This window comes from Castor canadensis, chromosome 3 (genome assembly GCF_047511655.1).
Source record: "Castor canadensis chromosome 3, mCasCan1.hap1v2, whole genome shotgun sequence".
In the NCBI taxonomy this organism is placed as follows: Eukaryota; Metazoa; Chordata; class Mammalia; order Rodentia; family Castoridae; genus Castor; species Castor canadensis.
The window spans coordinates 121,609,524-121,633,009 of record NC_133388.1 but is presented as its reverse complement, the minus strand read 5'-3'; the positions used below and the strand labels follow the sequence as shown (position 1 = coordinate 121,633,009).

At 35.2% G+C, this 23,486-nt stretch overlaps 1 protein-coding gene across 3 annotated transcripts in view; it reads right to left on the bottom strand.

Annotated features, from left to right (window-relative positions):
- The window catches only part of Mybl1 (MYB proto-oncogene like 1), a 43,196-nt gene that overhangs the window by 16,897 nt on the left and 2,813 nt on the right, over nt 1–23,486 (bottom strand). For all 3 annotated transcript variants that reach the window (XM_020158787.2, XM_020158786.2, XM_074068587.1), the window contains exons 2-8: nt 15,787–15,892; nt 15,393–15,464; nt 12,776–12,868; nt 10,147–10,367; nt 7,354–7,528; nt 4,626–4,697; nt 3,736–3,840 (exon numbers count right to left, since the gene is read on the bottom strand). In XM_020158787.2, coding sequence (XP_020014376.2) covers nt 3,736–3,840; nt 4,626–4,697; nt 7,354–7,528; nt 10,147–10,367; nt 12,776–12,868; nt 15,393–15,464; nt 15,787–15,892 — 844 coding nt within the window. The remainder of the gene's footprint in view (nt 1–3,735; nt 3,841–4,625; nt 4,698–7,353; nt 7,529–10,146; nt 10,368–12,775; nt 12,869–15,392; nt 15,465–15,786; nt 15,893–23,486) is intronic.

Sequence of the window (23,486 nt, the reverse complement as noted above, 5' to 3'; positions counted from 1 at the left end):
AATGGAATAAAAGATCCAGAAATAAGCCCACATGGCTACAGCCATCTGATTTTTGATAAAAGCACCAAAAACCTACACTGGAGAAAAGACAGCCTCTTCAATAAGTGGCACTGGGAAAATTGGATATCCACATGTAGAAAACTAAAACTCCAATCTCTCACCAGTACAAAAATGATTTCAAAATGGCTCAAAGATCTTAATGTAAGACCATAAAGTTTAAACTGCCAGAGAAAAACATAGGGAAATCCCTTGAAGACATGGGCACAGGTAATGATTTTCTGGAGAGAACCCCAATAGCTCAGAAAATAAGAGAAATAATTGCCAAATGAGATTGCATCAAATTAAAAAGCTTTTGCACAAGAAAGGAAGCTACCAGAATCAAAAGAAAACTTGCAGAATAGAAGAAAAATCTTTACCAGCTGAATATAAGACTAATATTCAGACTCTATAGAGCTTAAAAAATTAAACACCAAAAGATCAAATAATCCAATTAATAAATAGGCAAACAAAAGTTTTCAACAGAGGTAAAAATTGCTAATAAATACACAAAATATTCAACATCCTTAGTCATAAAAGAAATGCAAATCAAAACATCATCGAGTCTCTTTCTCACCCCCATAAGAATGGCTATAATCAACAAACCAAATAAGCCGTGCGCCAGTGGCTCACATCTGTAATCCTAGCTACTCAGGAGGCAGAGATCAAGAGGATCATGGTTCAAAGCCAGCCAGGGAAAATTAGTTCATGATACCCTATCTCCAAAAGAAACCATCACAAAAAGGGTTGGTAGAGTAGTTCAAAGTGTAGGCCCTGAGTTCAAACCCCAGGACCTCAAAAAAAAAAAAAAAAGATTCTAAGATGCAGAGAAAAAGGAACCTTCAGACACTGTTGGTGGTTATGTAAATTAGTACAACCACTTTGGAAATCAGTATCGAAGTTCCTTAAAAAACTAAAGACAGAACTGCCATATGATCCTGCTGTCCCACTCCTGGACATATAAGTGAAGGAATGTAAGTCAATATACAGTTGAAATACGTGTATAACCATATTTATAGCATCACTATCCACAATAGCCAAAATATGGGATTTACATGGAATCTAGTCTTTAAAAATGAGTAATGGGAAGGTAAAACAGGTCCTGTTTGAGAGTGGTACCAGTGGGAGTAGGGAGGATGGAAGGGGAAAGTAAAAGGCTGGGGTGAAAATGGTTGTAGTATTTTATACCCATGTAAGAAAATAGAACTATGAAACCTGCTTAAATTGTTTTATGAGGAGGGAGGAGGATGAGGAAGAGAGATAGAAGGAATGAATTTGATTGAGGTATATTTTATGCACATATGGAAGTATCACAATGAAACCCCTTTGTACAACTAATATGTGAAAATAAAAATAAATCAATAAACGTGAGGGAAAAATACATTGTTATTCAACCAGATCTTTGTAAGAGCAGATTTTGTAAGTGCTAAAAAGAAATTAGTAACTTTCTCCCTTCTTAATGCAAAATGCTTTTAGCTACTTATATTTTTTTCTATTAAATTAAAATAAGACCACCATTTTTTAAAATCTAATTTCCTTTTTTTTGTTGTTTTTGTTTTGTACATCACAGGTATTCTACCACTGAACTACACTCCTAGCCCTAAAAATTTCCAAAATGGTTTAAACATGACATAATCATATACAAATGTGCTCTCTCTGATCATAACTATTTATTTGTAGTTTTGTAACAAATAAGATAGGTTCACTCAGGTCTTCCTGTTTTCCCATGGTTTATCCAGTTTCAAAACAAAAAGTGCAAAAGGCCTAGTGTTGTGGTACAAGCCTGTAATCCCAGCTACTCAGGAAGGATTGCAGTTTGAGATAAATCCTAGCAAAAAAAAGTTAGTGAGATCCCATCTCAACCAATAACCCAGGTATGGTGGTGCATGTCTATAATCTCAGCTACACGGGAGGCATAGGTAGAAAAATCACAGTCCAAGCCTGGCAGGGGCAAAAAATGTGAGACCATATCTGAAAAAGATAATAACTAAAAGTAAAAAGAGGCTGAGGCATGGCTCAAGTGGTAAGAGTGCCTGCCTAGCAAGCATAAGGCCCTGAGCTCAAATCCAAGTATTGCCAAAAAGTGTGCTTTTTCTGTAATATATCTCACCTATTACAAGTAACACATATCATTTTCCATTATCTTTTTAACTAGTATAAAGACATCACCAATTGCCTCATAATATGATTTCAAAGTCTCAGGTTATCCTATCATACAGATACTGTCTGAGTTTCTAGTCATTCTGAACGTATTTTACTCTTAGCTCTAAATCAAGAAAACCAACACTGACAGTTTTGTTGTTGTTGTTGTTGTTGTTGTTGTTGTTGTTTTCAGTGCTGGGATTAAACCTAAGGACTTACGCATGTCAGGCACTCTATGACTGAGTTACACCCCCCAGTTCAAGAAAGTCCTTTTCTAGCCTGGCTCCAGTGGCTCATGCCTATAATCCTTACTACCTGGGAGACTGACATAGGGAGCATTGTGGTTTGAGGCCAGCCTAGGCAAATAGTGCTTGAGACTCCATCTCCAAAATAACCAGAACAAAATGGGACTGGAGCTGTGGTTCAAGTGGTAGAGTGCATCCTCTGCAAGCACAAAGCCCTAAGTTCAAACCCCAGTCCCACCAAAGGAGGAAGGAAGGAAAGAAGAAAGGAAGGGAGGAAGTGAGGGAAGGAAAGAGGAAGAGAGGAAAAGAGAGGGAGGGAAGAAGAGAGGAAGGGAGAGGGAGAGAGGGAGGAAGAGAGGAAAAAGAGGAAGGGGGAGAGGCAGAAGAAGGGAAAGAAAGCCCTTTTCTAAACATAAAAAAGACTCAAGATATTATTTTAAACTTTTAAAATTGTCATTTAAGTATAAGCTTGTGTCTTTTTTTCTTTTAATTCATCTAATAGGGCCTGTTTAATTTTTCCTAACTTAATACTTCTAGTTATTCTCATTAGCCAAATCTGAGACAATAGTTTTCATACCTGATAAGACAAAACTCAACAACCATATAAAGCTTCTTTTTTTGAAAGAGTTCTTTAAGAGGGCATAAAATCAATGTTCCCGTTCTACATGTTCTAGAAAGTTTTGTTTGTTTGTTTGTTTGTTTGTTTTTTCCAGTGCTGGGAACTGAACACAGGGCCTTCTCATGGTAGGCAAGTTCTCTACTACTGAGCTATATCCCCAGCCCTTCCTTTCTACATATTTTAATGGTATTACTTTTTCCAATTTACTGAGTTTTCATATTCTAAATAGAATAAACAGGAAATTTTTTTCAAAGAGAAAAAAGGTAATTTTGGAGCTCATAAGTCTCTCTTCATCTATTAAGTTGCTCATTTCCAAGCTTTACTTTTTCCTATTAAATCCATCATTATATGGAAGGTCTAAAATAAAACCAAAGCCTAATCTAAACCACACAAATTTTTCACACACAAAAAAATTTATCAAAGGTTTTTACCCAAAGTCTGCTTGATATTTATGACTCAAGAAGCATCCTTTTTTCAAAGAAAAAAGAATATTAATACAGAACATTGTAAAATATACTCAAAGAACTGCATATCATAATCAGATAACCTCAAAGTTAGAAATTTAAAAAACTATGTTTATACCGTATTAAAATGTGATATCATACTGAAAATGCTTTATACCTGCTGAAAACTATAAAAGCATATATATGAAAGATTCTAACATAAAATGTAAACATTTAGCTTATTTCTTACAGATGGAAGTCGCTTTCTTCTAACTTCATTTTCTGCTGACATAAGAAGCAATTCAAGTTCCTTTATTTTCTTTTCTTTATCAGGATCTTCATCAACAAAGGGTTGCTAAAGTAAGTTAAATAAGAGAGAGAAACTGGCCACTTACAAAATTAAAAATGTCATTGTTCTAATTTTTATTTTCTTCTATGCAATCTAAAATGTATTTCCTCTAATAAAGCTTAGTGCTACTGAATACTAAATACTTAGTATATCACAATTCCACCAAAAATGTGCTGGTAAATATTTTCAAATCAGCAGAAAGGATTTGGGAAAATTTAAATGCATTAAAAACATATTGTTGGGACTGGTGGGGTGGCTTAAGTGGTAAAAGCGCCTGCCTAGCAAGCATGAGACCCTGAGTTCAAACCCCAGCACCGCAAAAAAAAAAAAAAATTGTGTCAGGTGTAGTGGCACATGCCTGTAATCCCAGCATTCAGAAGGCAGAGGCAGGATGATCAAAAATTTGAGGTCAGCCTAGGCTACATGGCAAGACCCTATCTCAAAAAACCAAAAACAAACCTAAAAACTACCTTGTATCATCTATATCAGTTGAAAAATTTATGCTTGAAATATTTTAGTACATTGAACTATATTATTCAATTCAGCAAATGTTTGAATATTTAAATTTTCAAATGTTTGAATGCTTTAAATTGCAAGAATGAATGAATCACTATACTGGTATTGTCAATCACCTTATACTTGTATAGTTCATATTTTTTCAAACCCACTTACACACTTTCCCCTTTAACTTTACAATACGCAAAAAGTAAATGGGACAGATAGCGTTGCTTTTACCCCATTAGCCGATGAAGAATGGGCACTAGTCTTCCATTGTTTCTGTTACCAGTTACCTGAATAAAGGCAGAAGTCTGAACATGCTCTACACAATTGCCTTCTGGTGATACATACTGATAACCGGGGATCTAAAAAGTAAGTAAAGCATTGTTAGTTTATTGGCATGTGTAAATTGTACATCGTGACATTTCCACATTGCATATAATGTGCTTTAAGCATATTCACCCTCAATTACTTTTTCTAGTAAAGCATTACTCTGCACATATAATGCTACACAAATTTTTAAAATCTGAGGTAAACTTTCTATAAAATGCCAACACTAAAAACTTATTTAATAATGTTAAAAATTCATACCTGCAATAGTTTCTTATCTAGTAACTACATCTCTCTTCCTAAAATCTACTGATCACCTTTTATAGATGAAGTACGAGAATTACTTAGCCTACTTTATCAGGCAAGCTGCTGGAGAAGGGTTACCCTATCTCCTGACAACATAATTGTGTTGCTATCTCTTAGACAAGGGACTAGTTCACATGAAGCTATCACAGAGCTGGAGACTAGCATAAAATTTTATCTCCTACTCCTACCACCATCCCATGCTAGTCTCTGAGTAGAAAGATTGGAAAACAGGGCTCCTTCTATTACTTGTCTTGGAAAAACAATCAGAATCACTCATGTATTTGAATAGATACACTGACAATAGTCTATCATTCCACCTCATTTCTAAAACATCTACAATAAGATCTGTGAAAGTCCATGTGAGTTTTGTGAACAATAATGAAAGGAAATATGAACCAGGCACAGCAATAATTCCAACTACTTGGGAGGCAAAGATTGCCAGCCCTGGCAAAAAGTTATTGAAATCCCATCTCAACAAATAAGCTCAGAGTGGTGGTATATCCCTGTGATCCCAGCTATGTGAGAGGCTGTAGACAAATAGCTTTGTGGTCCAGGTCCTCCCAGGGCAAAAACTCAAGACCCTATCTAAATAATATCCTGAACATAAAAGAGTCTAGACACATGGCTCAAGTAGCAGAGTGCTTGCCCTACAAGTGCAAAGCCCTGAGTTCAAACCCCAGTACCACCAAAAACAAGAAAGAAATATGAGAGAAGAAATTTAAAAACCTGAAAAGCAAATAAATATGACGTTGTCTACTTTCTATAATGGCCTACCTAAATCATTATCCAGTGCAAAGTCATTACAGATAAATTTTAAAATACAGCCTAACTTTTACAATACTCAATTAGTATCACTTATCACTCAAAGTTGGTAACTGCAATGAATTAGAAACTTATCTTTATCAAACTTTTCATGAAAATCTGAAAGAGTATTTCAAATCAATCTACCTGTTTCTTCAAGTCACATTTATAAATAAAATTAGAATTATCTTAAATTAATTGAACTACGAATATACAAATCTTTCTGAAATTACTAAAAAGGAAAATAATTCTTAAAACACAAGAAATATCCTGATCTTACAACACTTTGTGGGTTGGGTGGGGTATTTTGTTTGTTTGCTTTAGGAGCCCACTTGGCCTCCCACTCGAGATCCTCCTGCCTCAGCCTCCTGAGAGCTGAAATAACAGGTGTGCACCACAACACCTGACTTCCAACGTATTTTGACTTACACTCTTAAGCACTCCAATGGCACCAAGTTAATTTTTTAAAATTATTTTTCTATCAGTTAAAAAATAAATTTAAATGACAAACTTTCTAAGATAGAAGCATAATGTTTCAGTTTATGCTGGTGAAATCTAGGACTCTTAAAGAAAAATGTAAAGAAACAGACAATCCCTAAGGTTAAGTATCAGCAGATAACTATACTGTCTTCATATGTTTTCCTACTTATAAATTAAAACATCAGCACTGTCAGTGGTTCTTTTTAAAGCATGTTTTTAAAAAACTTTATGTCCATTAAATATAAAATTTTAAAAATCTGAGACAGAGCAAGCACAGATTTTTTTTAACACCTTGTCCAGTTTTATCTTTTGGTAGATGCTATTCATCATGACTTAGTCTTTACATGTTATATGAAAAGGACCAAGAATTGCTCATTAATAAAATGTCATAACAGACAGGGAGACAGGAAAAGGTAAAACAAGCCTTATGAAGAATCTAAATTAATTTCTTGTTGGTAGGAAAATGCACTGTAAGGGACAACATAGAGCTTGTCCCATTCTGAACTTGGATAATCTCTAATAATCTGTCTAAACAAAGACTGAAGTAACCCAAATGACTGGATACTGGGAGTGGGGAGAAGAGACAAGTCAAAAAATATCAAAGACCAACTATTTACTGTACCCCCAAAATGATGACTTGAATGAGTTTTGACTATTTCTCCTTTAAGCCATTTTATACACACCTACAAGATAAGTAATACTACAATTAAACAACACTTTGTGCGTGTTTTTCCTGGAAGTTCTGGGGCTTGAGCTCAAGGCCTTTGGCTTGCTAGCACAGAACACATTTTCAGTGGAAACTATAACAGATATTAAAGCACAAATGAAAATTAACTGAAGCATAAACGAAGATGCAGACAACTAGAGTGTTAGTAAATGTACACATTACATTTCTGAATGTAAAAATTATATATAAAAGGAAATATTTTAATGAGTTTTTGCCAAAATATTTGTCAAAGTTATGGCATATTTTTTAGCTTGGAAATTTAAGTGTCTATCTCATCCCCCCAATTGTGTTTTACTTGTCCTTTTAAGAAACCAAATACATTCCTATACAGCAACTAAGGAAATATTTTAAATAATAAAGATATTAAAATTATGTGCCTGAACAGGTATGTAAAACTGATTCTGGGTTTGCAAATGGTCCATTGTTGCACAAGGTTTGTGTTGGAGTTTTGATGACAATCGTTCTGATTTGATTCCATCCTGTAAGTAGCCCTCCTGTTCCACTTTTCTTCGCATGGTAGAATTCCAATGATTTTTGATAGAATTATCAGTCCTAAGAAATAAAAGTGCATAATTTTAAAAAGAAAACAGATTCTACAATTTTTAATACTGTAGAACTTGCACAAAGTGCTTAAAACAAATTTTCACAATGTGAAATCAGACACCTTTTAAAAATTCTAAAAGTGAACTGTATGTCTACTTATCAGGCACAGCTCTAAGCACCATAGATGTTGCAGCGAAATAGACAAGGAAGGTCCATGAGCTTACATTCTCACTAGAAATGTGGTAATGGGGAAGGAAGAATAGAAAAGCAAAGAAATAAATGAGAAAGGAGTAAGGAAATGTAAAGAAGAGAGTGAACCTGTTCAAAGTACACTATATGGATCTATGGAATTATCCCAATGAAACCCCTCATACTATCAATGTATGCTAATTAAAAAGTAAACCAAAAAATTTTTTTAAAGAAACAAATAAGAAAAATGTATCAGTGCATTGCCAATTAACTAAAGTAGGATAGGAAGAGTGGCTAACTGGAGTAATTTTGGTTAGGTGTGCAGGAAGGCCTCTACAAGATGACAGTGAAGTTAAGCTCTGAATGACAAGAATGAACCAGACATATAAGAGCAGAAAAAAAAAAAAAAAACAGTTGTCATGGCACAAATGTATAACCCCAGCCCTCAGGAAGCTAAAGCAGGAGAATCACAAGTTCAAGGCACATAGTGAGATCCTTTCTGAAAAACAAAAACAAAACAGGGAGAAAAAAAGCATTCTAGATAAAGAATATAGCACGGGCAAAGGCCTTAAGTCATGAACAAAATGGGTCATGAAAGGCAAAACATAGGTTACAGAATCCACTATTCTTTCTCACTTCTTAGAACAAAATGTAGTTCATTAGCTCCCCTCTTACCTAAGGTTAAAAATGTAAATCTTCAACTTATCGTTATTTGTAGTGAAAATTCCATCTGTATAAAATATACACTTACTAAAAACCTACTTTATGTTAAGGCACTAACTAGGTTTTATGGAAAGTAAAAAAATGTAGAAGAGCCACGTGCAGTGGCTCATGCCCGCAATCTCATCTACTTAGGAGGTGGAGATTGCGAGGATTGAGGCTGGAGGCCAACCCAGGCAAAACGTTAACAAGACCCTATTATCTCAACAAAAAGAGGTGGGCACAATAGCATACACCTGAGTCCCAGCTACACAAAAGGCATATGTAGGAGGACCCTGGTCCAGGCCAGCCACAGGCAAAAACTCAAGACCCTATCTAAAAAATAACTAAAGCAAAAAGGGCTGGGGGTGTGGGTTAAGTGCTAGCCACCTGCCTGGCAAGCTCAAGGTTCTGAGTTCAAATTCCAGTACCACCAGAAAAAAAAAGATATAAGAGACTGAACATGGCAAAAGTTAGAAATAGTCTAGTCCAGGGTTAGCAACTTGGATAAAAAATTTAACTATGCCTTAATTTCCTTATCTATAAAACAAAAACAATATTTGATCTCTGCATATTTCCCCATATACAAAGATTAATTAAAAATACATATAAAGACACTAGGTACAATCTAAGGTACTACATAAAAATTAGAGCAATAAAAACACATGCATATCTTCTGAGGGAAGTATGAGATTCCCCAAGGTTGTTGGTCTGTCATACTAAAGACTATTGGAAACATCTGAACAGTGCAATACAGACTGTACTGAGCACACTGCAGCCTTAGATGGAGATGCTGTATTTATGTAAATTATGTGCCATAATTTATTTAGAACTGAATTTTCAAGCTGGGCATGGTAGCTTCTAGCTACTCAGGAGGCAAAAATCAGGAAGATCACAGTTTGAAACCAGTTTGGGCAAAAAATTTGGGAGAACCCATTTCAACCAATAAGTGGGACATGGTGGAATACACCTGTCATCCCAGCTATGTGGGAAGCATAAATAGGATTGCAGCCCAGGCCCACCCAGGCATAAACTAGAGACCTTATTTGAAAAAGCAAAAAGGTGTGGCTCAAGTGGTACAGTGCCTGCCTATCAAGCATGAGGCTGAGTTTAAACCCTAGTACTGCCAAAAAAAAAAAAAAAACTGAATTTTCTTAATACACTTTCACAGCAGTTTATTTCAGCCAGTATCTTTGTAATTCTCTGATCATGTGCACTGGATACTATATCCAATATGAAATTAACATCTGATTTAGATTCCATTTCAATGGAGTTTGAACAAAGAGGGTCTGCCTGGCTAGCAATGACATGTAAACATGATTTGGGGGATACATTAAATGTTTACATAATCTAAAGGTCTGTTATTTTATTGTACAATTACTGCTATAAAATATTTCATTAAAAAAGTAATGCCACCAGGAACCGGTGGCTCACACCTGTAATCCTAGCTACTCAGGAGGCAGAAATAAGGAGGATCATGGTTCAAAGACATTGAAAAAGGAAAGGGCTGGGGGAGTTTCTCAAGTGGCAGAGCACCTACCTACTAAGCATGAGGCCCTGAGTTCTCTGTAATTACATTCCTTACCATGGATTTATTACAAATGATCCCAAACAAATGATTATGCATTCTAAATTTTAATTTTAAATAGAAATAACAGGGTACTTGAAATATATTTAATATTAAGGTAATAAGGAACATTTTTAAGTACAGAAAAACATATATACATTTATATAAGCACCTTCCAGGAAGCAGTTTGGCGATTTCTGCCCACCGATTTCCTAACCGCTTATGTGCCTCATAGATAATCCTGTCTTCTTCTTCCGTCCAGGAAGACTTCTTCACCTCAGGATTCAGGTGATTATGCCATCTTTCTCTACACTGCTTGCCTATTCTTCCTTTTAAGTGTTTTGCAATTAAAGACCACCTTTTAGGTCCATATTTCTGAACTAATTCAATAACCTAAGAAACAAAAACAAAGTTTTAAAATGCATTACTTTAAGAGAATTTTTAAAGATAAGAATGTCAGGACTGGGGATGTAGTTTAGCAACAGAACACTTGCCTTGTATGCATAAGGTCATAGGTCAGATCCCAGCAATAAGAAAATAGGACATTAAAAAAAAAAGAGTAATACAGATAGGGCAAATTTGATCAAAGTACATTATATGCATGCTGTAAATATCAAAATGAAACCCCTTTGTACAATTAATTTATGCTAATAAAAAATTAAATCAAAAAAATAGGAAATAGAGAAAAAAATGTCTTTTTTTGTTGGCAGTATTGGGGTTTGAACTCAAGGCTTTGCACTTGCTAGGCAGGAGCTCTAGGGGTTGAGCCACTCCACAGAATGTCATTTTTAATAAGTGCATTAAATTCCAGCCACAATTCTAATTTGCAAAAAACAATTTTACTAATAAATTATCCTTCAGCATTTGACAAGTACAAACCTTGGTTCCCAACTTAGGGGCTAATTAAAGTGACTCATAAGTTAAACTGCTTTCCTACAAAATTAATTTGAAATAACCATAAAAACGTTGAGATGTGCGTTTTACTTTATATCGTTAAAAAAAAAGAAAGCTTCAGTAGAAAGCCAAATAAATCAGTTTGGAGGCATGAAAGATCTATAGTAACTGTTGTTATATTTTTTCCTTTCTCAAACAGACAAAAATACAGATGGCAGAGCTGAGTACTGGTGACTCACGCCTGTAATCCTAGCTACTCAGGAAGCGGAGATCAGGAGGATTGCAGTTCAAAGCCAGCCTAAGCAATTAGTTTGCAAGACCCTATCTCAAAAAAACCCAACACAGAAAACAGCTGGTAGAGTGGCTCAAGGTGTAAGCCTTGAGTTTAAACTCCAGTATTGCAACAAAAAAAAAAAATACAGATGACATATTCTTTTTTCACATTTTAAGTTTGTTTTTTATTTTACCTAAAGTTGTAAAAATAATTATTACCAGCCCACTGATTGCCACTTTGCCTTATTATCAAATATCACATCATAAACATTGTATATTAGCAGAATTTTTTATTTTCACTCTACATATATTGATTTACTATGTTTAAAAAATAAAATTTCAGGATTTATTAAATGTACTTTTAAATAAGAGCATACATATTAAAACTTATTGTCAGCCATTAAGTGAATTAGATTAGTGCTGTGTTCACTGACTTATCTGCTTTGAGCAGTAGCAAGGATGCTCTTAACTCTCTACTCCCTCAGCAATAGGTAGGCCTTAAGGGGCATGAACTAAAGAACAATTCCTGGTAGAAACTTCTATTCTTCTCCGACTTTCATTGCCCAAAGAATGATCTTAGTTTTAGTTATCAGCCCTCTAGAAACATGATGACCTGCTGTTTGTCTAATTATGGGGTTCATTAAAGGTCAGGAGAAAAGTCAGAGTGACTTCCTTACCCGTCAAGTTATCAAATGTAAAAATAAAATTGAAATTTGTTTTAAGCCAGGCATGATGACTCACTCCTGCAGTCCCAGCTACTTGGGTGGGAGAGGCAGGATGATCCCAAGGTAAAGCTAGTGAGAGCCTGTCTCAAAAGCAAAATAAAAACAAAAGAGCTGTGGGCATGGTTTCAATTGGTAGACTTGCCAAGCTTGCACAACAAGGCTCTGAATTCAACCCCCTGGTATCACACACATACATACACACAAAAAAGCAAAAAACCCCAAAACCCTGATTTTAACATATTAATCCAATGTTGACAGAAAACTATACCCTAAATGTTGCTAAGTCAAGCTTTAAACAAAGAAACAAAACTTATAGGAAGCATTTTTCCTTCCACAAACCAAACTCTCAGAAACAAAAGGTTGTATGTAGTTAGGTGTGGTGGTACACGCCTATAATCTCAGCAACTCAGAAAGCAGAGACCAGGAGAATCCTGGTTTGAGGCCAGTTATGGCAAAGAGCTTGCAAGACCCTATCTCAACCAACAAGCCAGACATGGTGGTATATACTTGTAATTACAGTTATACTGGAAGTACAGATAGGAGGATTGTGGTCCGATTCTGGCCCCAGACAAAAGCATGAGACCCTATTTCAAAATTAACTAAAGCAAAAAATAAAATAAAATAGGGCTGGGATGTGACTTCAATGGTAGTTACTGCATAGCAAGTGTGAGGCCCTGAGTTCAAACCCCAGTACCAAAAAAAATTTTTAAAGGTTTATCTGTATTATGTTTGGTTTGACTCAATTAAAAATATCTATTATTTCAAGATATTCAACATTCAATTCTTATATAAACAGACTGCACAAAACAAAATCAAGTGACTCAAATATGCACCTGATATGTAAAAACAACAGATTAATAAGAAACACAGCAAGCCCAACTACAGTGAACATTAAGAGTACAAAGTTACCCTCTGATCTTCTTCTTTTGTCCACGGACCCTTTATCAATTCTGGATTCAAAACCTTCTGCCATCGGTGTTGGCATTGAAAATCGGAACGATTCTGAAAGAATTTGGTTAATTTTGTTATTGAACAGCTGTCTTCCAGAAAGCAAGTCAGCCCAAACTTAATCTCACACACTCAAGAACAAGGTCTTAATCAAGAATCGTGCACCTAATGCCAGTCCTTAGACATGCAGTATTTATTGTACATGCCTACACCCTCATTCTGCTCCTTTTTTGTTAATCAGCAGGCCTTAGACTACAAATAAAACAATACATTTGAACTTAAATAAACGCTATGCTTTCTAGCAAAGCCACGACACAGATACTCACATAAAGAAATGAATCTGGGATTAAAGAATAAAGAGCAGAAAGCAGAAAACTACACAAAGCAGACGTGACAACTCAAACAGCACGGCAGTCTGGACTCACATCACACAAAATGCAAGGAACCCTAAAGTCATGACTCAACGATAACATCGTATTAAAAGGATGTTTACAAATGATGACCCCTCTCAAGTTATCAAGGAAAAAGTTATCTGTATAGAAGATGTGCATCACACGTCAATTAAGGAGGTTGGGATGACACTTAAAAGAACATTAGGGCTGATGGAGTGGCTCAAGTGGTAGAGTGCCTGCTTAGCAAGCATGAAGCCCTGAGTTCAAACCCTAGTACAGCAAAAAAAAAGAAAATGAATTTACAGATTAAGAAAACTTTAAGTAAAAACATCTCAAACTTCAAAAACAGTTAATGAATGAAGGCTTATTTTAACCTAGTAACACAATGTATTACTAAAATAATAACTAATATTTCATTGCTGATTCAATACTTTATGAAGATAGTAGTTCATCTATAAACACAGATTATAGATAATTTACAAATATATAGAGAGATAGATAGGGGCCAGGCATGGTGGTACCCTCCTGTAATCCCAGCTACTTGGGAGGCAGAGCGCTGGTGGATCACAGTTTAACGCCAACTCGGGCAAAAAAAAAAAATTAGTGAGATCCCATCTCAACCAACAAGCCAAGTGTGGTGGTGCATATCTCAAAACACAACTACACAGGTGACATACATAAGAGGATTGTGGTCCAAGGCTGGCCCTGGGCAAAAAATGAAACCACATCTGAAAAATAACTAAAGCAAAAGAAGCACTGAGTCTATAGCTCGAGTGGTAGAACACCTGCCTAGCAAGTATGAGGTCCTGAATTCAAACCCTAGTACCAACAACAACAACAAAAAAAATATGGGGGGAGGAAATACACACAAATACCTTGTCTAGGAATGGCTTTATACCAATAGACTTCAAGTTATTTTTATTCAAACTGAGATTCTTTACGGCTTTTGTACATCAATGTGCTCCATTTTAGGGCTACTACTTTCTTCAAAATAATCAGCTCCTTCTTCTATGTATTTGCAGCATTTCTTGTTAAAGCTAATATAAACAGCTTTTCTAATTGAGCTTCCATTTATTAAATAGCTGCTAAATGTCAGCAGCGATGCCAAGCACCTTATATGTTATTTCTAATCCTCAGAGCAACATTACAGAAACAAGTACTACTATCTACAAATTATACATAAGGAAGATGAAGGCTGAAGAGGTTAAAACACAATTCAGACTAACTACGCTCTTTCCAAAATCTGGTCTCAGTTTTCAGACCATGTTGAAAGGCACTATGATGACAATATAGACAGAACACAGGTAACATGGCTTCTGAAACCAAAGTAAGTCAATCTCAAAATTCAAATACGAGTATTCTGCCTAACTTACTAGGCAAGCAGCTCTACCACATAAGCTCTTACCACACCAAACCAAGTCTCACTAACTTTTTGCCCAGGTTGGGCCGCAACTACAATCCTCTTATCTCTGCCTCTGGAGTAGATGGAATCCCAGGTATGCCCCACCATATCTGGCCCTAAGCATAACTTTTTAAAAAAAAAAATCAGTAACACTCTAAAATATAAACAATGACAATCTTAACAGTTTTTCCTGATTTTAGTGATTTTCCTAATTTTAGCTATCAAAATATTTCAATATTTAAATTCTCTCCAGATGTTTCAACTTATATCACAAGTATTTCTAGAGTGTTACCCAAACTTAGCATCATTTTAGTTTTGCATTGGTAACCTTTTAGGATTTTGGAATATTTGAATACCCATGAGATATCCTGAAGATGGGACACAAGTCTAACCATGAAATTTACTTACATTTTATTACATCTTATACACATTACCTGAAAGTGATTTTATTCAACATTTTTAGTGTGCCTGCATTTTCACAGTGACATATTATATGAGGTCAGGTATGGAATTTTCCTCCTGTTGCCAGGTCAGCATTCAGAAAGTTTTCAATTTTGAAGCACTGCAGATTCCAGAGTTTTGGATTAGGGTTGCCCAACACGTACTAGAAAATCAGACTTTCTAAGTCATTCACAACCAACCACAAACAAACCAGAAAGACAGGTATGCTTTAGGAAGGAAACCTAAATCAAAAATCTGTAGGCATGTTTTTGAAAAATGCAAAATTTAACCCAGGGCACTAAAGTAGCTTTATCAAAAAAAAAAAATTTAAGATTTCACTTACTTGAAGATGACTAGCAATTAGAGTCCAATCATCAGTTCCATGCTGTTCAACCAACTTCTTTAGCTTATCATCCTATTAAAACAGGTATAACAGTTAGAAATCTTTCCACCATTCTTTTCTACTCCTGAATAGAGTTAACTCTTCAATTCTGTCAAGTCATATCTAGTGGTCACTTTTAGAAGGGCTAAATCTACTCAGATACAAGTTCCTCCATGTATATACAGTATAGTAAATGACTGATCTGTCAATCCCAATATCAACCAGTTATGAATGTCTCTGACTGAAAAGAATGTAAGTTAGTTAACAGACAACTTTTTCTCACATTTTATTTTTTAAAATATCTTTCACACTATAAATATAAATATGAAGTTAGTAAACTTTGCCAAATAAATACCTCATCTCTTGTCCATTTTACTCTGTTCCAGAGTTTTTTCAATCCTTTTTGTTGTGGTACTTCATAATCATGATCAGCATACTGAAGGTCATCATCCTCATCCTCACTACAAAAAAAACATAATTTGTAAAATCAAGATTTTTATTTAGAGAATTCAATCACTGAACCTATATGTGCAGGCACAACTAAAGAAGTAACTCAAACAGCACATAACCTACTGAGAGTATTCAAAGTATGAAAAAATTCAGGTGGGCACCAGTGGCTCATTCCTGTAATCCTAGCTATTCAGGAGGCAGAGATCAGGAGGATTGCGGTTTGAAGCCAACCCGGGCAAATAGTTCGTGAGACTCTATCTCTAAAATACCCATCACACAAAGGGCTGGTGGAGTGGCTCAAGGTAAAGGCCCTGAGTTCAAGCCCCAGTAACACACACACACACACAATTCAGTCATTCAAGGGAGAAGAGCTATTATTCTTACTGACATCAAAGAGATACAGCTGAATGTGCCACCAAGAGCCAATCATAGTCTTGCATGTCATTCTAAGCACTTTAACATTTATTCTTTATTTGACCTTGATTCTAAAGAGCTCAAAGACTTCCATTAAGAGAGAAAAGAGTCAAATATTATCTTGTGTTTCAGAAAAACTCAATGGCAGAAGTATGACAGAGAAGAGAAGAAACCAATTAGTAATCTTCATAACAACCCAAGTAAGAAATTATTAGGATCTGACAAATGGGAATGTTAAAATACAAACTACACAGGTTACTTGGAAGGGGTATGTAGGAGAATTGTGGTCCAAGGCCAGCTCAGGCAAAAACAACAAGACCCTATCTCAAAAATAACTAAAGTAACACAGGGCTGAAGGCATGGCCAAGTTTAAATTCCAGTATAGCGAATAATAAAACACTATTATGAAACATAGGCGACTTGAACAAATGGAAGAATAATATTTAGATCACAAGCTTGGATAAGAAAACCATATTAAGCTGGGCGCCAGTGGCTCACACCAAAATCCTAGCTTCTTGGGAGGCTGAGATCCAGAGGACTGTGGACAACGCCAGACCAGGCAAAAAGTTAGCAAGACCTCATCCTCACCAACAGCTGGAGGCAGTGGCATGTGACTGTCTTCCCAAGTTATGCAGAGGTTGAGATCAGGAGGATCACTGCTCCAGGCCAGCCAAGGCAAAAAAAAGTTTGTGACACTCCAATATGAACAGAAAAAGGCTGGATGTGGTGATGCATACCTGTCATCCCAGCAATGGCAGGAAGCATAAAATAGTCTGTGCAAAAAGCAAGACCCTAACCAAAAAAGCAAAAAGGCTGAGGACATGACTCAAATGGTAGTGCAACTGCCTAGCAAGTGCAAAGCCCTGAGTTCAAACCCCAGTATTGCCACAAAAAAGAAAAAAATAAGATGACTATTCTCTCTAAATCAGTTCATAAATTTAAATTAAATGAATAAAAAATACCAACAGATTTTGGGAAGAAATTAGACAAGCTAATTATATCACTCACACAGAAAGAATAAAGAAGTAATAGTAGTCAGGTAGCCAGAAAAGTTCTAAAAAATAATAATAGAATTAACATTACCTAATTATCAAAATATACTTTAGAAAAAAATACAATACAAAATGGTTCTGGCATATAAACAGTCACATACAAAATTGAACAGAGTAGAACACTGAGGGGAAAAAAAACCCACGTGGAATGTAGCGAATTATAACAGTAACATTTCAAATCAGTGGGCTAAAGATGGACTTTTCAGTGAAGGGTGTTACTGGAAGCCATTTTCAAAAACTAGAGCTCTACCTTACAAAAATTAATTCAGATGAAACAGATTTTTACATTTTTAAAAATGAAGCCGTAACAGTACTGTAAGAAGGAAGGAAAGAATTTTACCTTTTTATGTCATTTAGTAGAAGAGAGGTCAGTGTGACAAAAATGCAGAGCACATAATAAAGTAGACTAACCAAGGTAAAAATAGAAAATGGAAAGTACATAAAACTGAATTTTTTTTTTTTTTTTGGTGGGACTGAGGTTTGAAGTCAGAGCTTCATGCTTGCAAAGCAGTTGCTCTATGGATTGAACCACATCTCCAGCCCATTTTGCTCTGGTTATTTTGGAGATGGGGTCTCTCGAACCATTTCCTGGGCTGGCCTCAATCTACAATCTCCTGATCTCAGCCTCTCAATAAACTAGGTTTAAAGGTGTGAGACACTAATGATTGGCCTGAAAAATAATTTTTAAAAGTAGAAAGAAAACAATTTTGCATCTGATGAATCTGAAGGACATGGAAAAAGGAGGAAATGAGACTATGTCAAGAACAGAACTGTCCAAAAGAAATATAATGCAAGCCACATATATAATTTTCTAGTAGTCACATTTTATTTTGGCAGTAATGGGATTTGAACTCAGGGTTTCACACTTGCTAGGTAGGCACTCTACCTCTAAAGCCATGCTGCCAGCAAGCCACATTTTTAAAAAAGAGAAACCACTCAAATTACTTTTTAATCAATATTATCTAACACCTACATCAAAAACACAATCATTTCAACATATGAATACAAAAATTATGAAATTTGTGTTTTGCCTACTAATGTCTTCAAAATCTAATTGAATTTTGTAATTACAATATATCACAATTCAGACTAGTCACATTTCAAGATAGCCACATGTGGCTAGTAGCTATCCTATCAGCAAAGCAGATAGGTAGGGAATGGGGCACATGGATCTTCTGCTCAGGTACAAGATCCAAGATAGAGACACAGTTTTGGCAATCCCCAGTATACAAAAAAGAGTTGAGACCAGGAGATAACCCAAGAAAAATTCACATAGTGAGGAAGGGGCCAAAGTCAGAACCTGAGCTTATATATGGTATAAAAAAGGAAAGGGCAATTTTAAAGAATGAGGCCCTAAAATAGGCAGGCCTCCATGATAAACTGAATTTGAGTATTTTGAGTATCTAGAAGCTGGATAAGTCATGAGCATCTGAAAATAATTTATTTAAAGCTTTCTAAGTACCAGACATTAGTCTACGAAATTTCTTAACACTTTACAACCATAAGAAGGGAATATTACTGTCGTTTCACAGGATAGAAAACTTTAACTTAAGACAAGTAATTTCTTGCCAACGGTTGCACCAAATATGGCAAGGCTGAAGTCTAATGTCTACTACTTTACCACTTCACTACAACACATTGAAAAAATAGGGAAAGAGTATAAGAAACTGGAACATACCAAAGACAAATGTCTAGTGCAATTTGAAATCAGAACAAGGTTCTAGTTCTAACTTTACTCACTTTCTAACTTAAACATATTCGTCTCTCAGGACTTTACTTTGTTTTTGTTTTGTTTTGTTTTTGCAAAGTGAATATAACATGGCTTTAAGTATAAAATTAAGTGAAAAAACCTCATACTACACTTGGCACAAAAAAGTGACACAGTATCATGTGTACAGTCTGATCACCTAACAGTATTCAAAATTATTTTGCCTTACTATATTCAACTTTTTCATAACTTTTCATTCTGATTTCAAACAGCAAGTTTGAAGATATGTCTAACTTTATTTATTGTTAATACAGTTAAGAACAAGCTGGGCACAATGGTTCACACCTGTAATCCTAGCTACTGGGGAGATGGAGATCAGGAGTGAGACCCCATCTCAACCAATAAAAGCTGGGCGTGGTGTTCACACCTGTCATCCCAGATATTTAGAAAGCACAAACAGGAGGATTGGAACCCAGGCATAAAAGCAAGGCCACATTAAAAAAATAACTAAAGCAAAAAAAAAAAAAAAAAAAGAAGGGAGGGAGGGAGGGACTGGTAGCAGCTCAAGTACTAGAGCACCTGCCTAGCAAGCACAGGCAGCCCTGAGTTCAAACCCAAAGAACATGTGACTGTTTCCTAATATCTAAATATGTTATATAAATCCAATCTTACAATATTAAAAAATGAAGCCCTAGATTTCATATTATTTACAGATCCTTTACAGGAACCTCTGTTTTCCTCTGACTTGTCAATTCTGTGGGACAAAACTCTTCATATCTGAACAGACAAAACATCAAGATTCCTATCTATGATGTTTATCTACTTCTATACTTCAATACACTTTAATTTCCCAATTAAATTTTCTTTTCAGGGAAAATTACTTTCTTTTCAGGTAAAGAAATTTATTTTCTTTCCCTAAAGCCAATGTCTATTTGTAACAATAATCTTCTGGTCCTTGATTTTTTTGTGAAGCCATGCCAAAAACAAAAACACAGACTTAATTAAAGAAAATACCTGTTATTGGCAGCCATTTTCAGCTATCAGAAATATCTGATTGGCCAAGAATAGACTGCCAAGTTGGAGATGATTCAAGGTCCAATCACTTCATAATTTCTACTAACTTTGATAAAGTGCCATACTGCAGTTTTCTCAGAGCATCTACTTTGCCTTTGGATTTTTTTTTTTTTTTTTTTTTTTTTTTTTGGTGATACTGGGTTTGAACTCAGGGCCTGGTGCTTGCTCAGCAGGTGCTCCACCATTTGAGCCACACCCCTGGCCCTCTTTCTTGTCTTAATGCCTAGCACATTTGCTGACCTCCCCAACTAAACACTAAGTTCAGGAGTACAAAGAACATGTCTGCCATTTTCACCACCAAGAACCTCCCTTCCATTCAAATATTTGGAAGATCAGTGGTCAATCATTCTCATGCTTTCACCTCCCCCAAGTACTCTATATTCCAAAATTATCTCATTCCCTTCCAACTCAACCAAAACTTGCACCTTCCTCAACACAGGTGCAATCTCAAAGTGGATATGAGAAAACTTTCTCAAAAACCAGGGAAATTATCACTGGGAGGAGGTGAAAGGCATTCCTACTTGTTAAAAAGAATTTTCAGAATCCAAACGCACCTCCAAGTGGTAGAATTTTAAAAAGCAGAATCTGCAAAACAATTTTTTTTTTAACAATTCAGTACAGAAGGAATTCTTTGAGGGTATCTACTAGTTGGCCTAACCTTTCCTAGAAACCACCAGCAACATTATCACTTCCTGACACCCCAAATGACCCTTAGGCATGCTTTTTACAAGTTCTCCTCTTTGTCCCTCCCCTCCAATCCCAACAGCTTCCCTACAGCATATTTGAGACTGCTATTTTAAAAATAGGTTATTCTAAGCTAAAACAAATTTTATCTTGGGAATTTGCCTATGTAAGTCTTGAGTATTCACAAAAATACCCACATCGCATCTAATCTGCACAAAATCCACCTTAAGGTTGTTTTCAAAATTATTTTAAGGATATGAGTATAAAAACGTTACTTTGTCCAAAAGACTACTTACCAAGGATAATTTTTCCTAAAAACGTGCTCATTTTAACCTTTAAATGCTGCTCCTTATTATTTTTTACCACATACTTTATGTGGAAAATTTCTATTTCTACATGAGGCTTTATTCTGTTTTGCATTCAACATGGTCATCAGTTTCAGACTATGCATTAGATAGCCCATTCGGTGTTCAGGAAGCAAGGTTTTCTGAGTGGGTGAGAGTGAGGGAGCATTAAAGTAGAATTCTTAGAATCATCTGTCTACCACTGGGACTTTCATAGAGTCTAATTCTTAATTTTGTCATCAAGTTCTTTCTTTCTTTTTGTGGAGCTAGGGATTGAACCCAGGGCTTTGCCCCATACTAGGCAAGCACTATACCACTGAGCTATGCCTCTAGCCCCAAGCAATTTCAATACAGTTAAGTGATTGTTGAAAGGATGATATATTTTTCAAGTAAGTGTGACAGAAAAAGATCCTAGAAATGTTATCAGTATCACTAGCTCCTATAGGAAGATGCCTGAGAAAGCCTATAATTTGCCAAGAAAAATGGAAGGGATAAAGTCTCACAAGTAATCTCACCAGAATTTCACTTTCACCATTTAGCAAAGAAAAAGACTCATTCATTGATTAATAATGTTTAGAAACTATCAAGACATATCTGCTCTATTTTTCTACTTTTAATACCATCTTTTGGCTTTTTTTTGTATTGTAGTAACCATTGCTAGTAATATGTAATAATTAAATAAAATTGAGCTTCCTGTTACAAAAATAAATGAACCACTTCTAGTCTAGTGTGATTAATCTAGAAGACAGCAAAAGAAGGCAATATTATTTCTCCGATTACAGGGAAAAAATAGGAGAGGAATTTGATCTTTATTTTTTTTAGGAACTTAGTCTCTGACTCTTCAGTTCATAACTTGATTCCAGAATTACTGTCAGTTTTCTATTTTAAGACAAAGAGAATATTTATTCTATAAATGCCTACCATATAACCAAACTACTGTATTCAAATGGAAAGTTTTATAAATTACGAATGAATAAAGTGATTGGGGGTCATTATGAAACAGTAAAAGGAGGCACAAAAAAACCCTACAACTTGTTAAGTCAGGAAAATAGCTAAGAGTAACTTTTCATTGGGTTATAAGTTAACATGATATGATAGTCATAACTTTACCTATGAAATAAAGCATAAACTATCCACACTTGATATTAAAACATTTCAGAGAAGTTCATTTTATAGGATAACAATTAAACCATCTAAAAACAGTAAAAAAGAGGTAGCCAAAGAGAGAATTTGAAAATTATTTAAAATTTATTTTTATTGAAAAGGGAACTACTGGTTTGAATTTAGGGAAATATGAGTAGTTGTATAGAATTTGTTCCAGTAAAATTGCTTCAACTTGATCACATTTAAAAACAAAAACTGCCTGAAGTTTGAGATCTTTATTACAATAAAATATATGTCTTTTTTAATACTTTTTGAGGATAGGGCAACTGTATTTAATTTTTTTAAGTCCAATTGCATTCAAGGTATGCACACTTAGGAGGTTGATTTAATAAAGTGAAATCAGGCCGCCTAGTGGTTAATATGATGTACTGCATATATGAATATTGAGTTCCAAATCCAAACTAATAAACTAGAATTAATATATTAGACAAATTTAACTTCACATAATCTTTGATCATTATTAGCAGCAATACTAAAATAAATGCTGAAGGGAGTTTTACTGAGATATCCATAGATAAAACAACGTGAGAATATTTCTATTTGATTTCTTTTAGAGTATGAATGTTTTTAAATGAGAAAAGAGCACAAAGGTCCTCAATATAGGATATATATTAAAGCAAGAAACTACCTTACAGACTACAAAATTCAAACCACTTATATTAGTAGTTAAAAACAGAAGCAGATTTATCTGCTTTCCTAAAGCAATATTGCCAGTTAATGACAAAGCTAAGAAATCCTTCCTCGCATTTTGGTATACTTTCACCTCCACCCACTTTGCTAAACACACACACACACAGCACCACTAAAAAAAATGACTTTTATCTTGTCAGCTTAGTGTAGTCATTGCTCATCTCAAGTGTAAATACATTAATCTGTTACTAGTAAATAGGCTTTGCAGCTTCTAAAGGATTTTTTAAAGTTTATTTTTGAAGGTAGAACTGATTTTTAAAAACTAAATTACATACATAAACATAAGTATGCTTAAAAATCAAATACATGTTAATAACAATTTTAGAACTGCCTGAAAATTATGTCACTGAAACCCCCCAGTAGGATTTAAAACTATTTTAAGTTGTAATACTAACTGGCCTTTTCCTCAACTTGAGGAAAATGTAAATCCTTATGAGAAATTCTACAGCTATAAAATAAAGATTAAAAGAGCCAA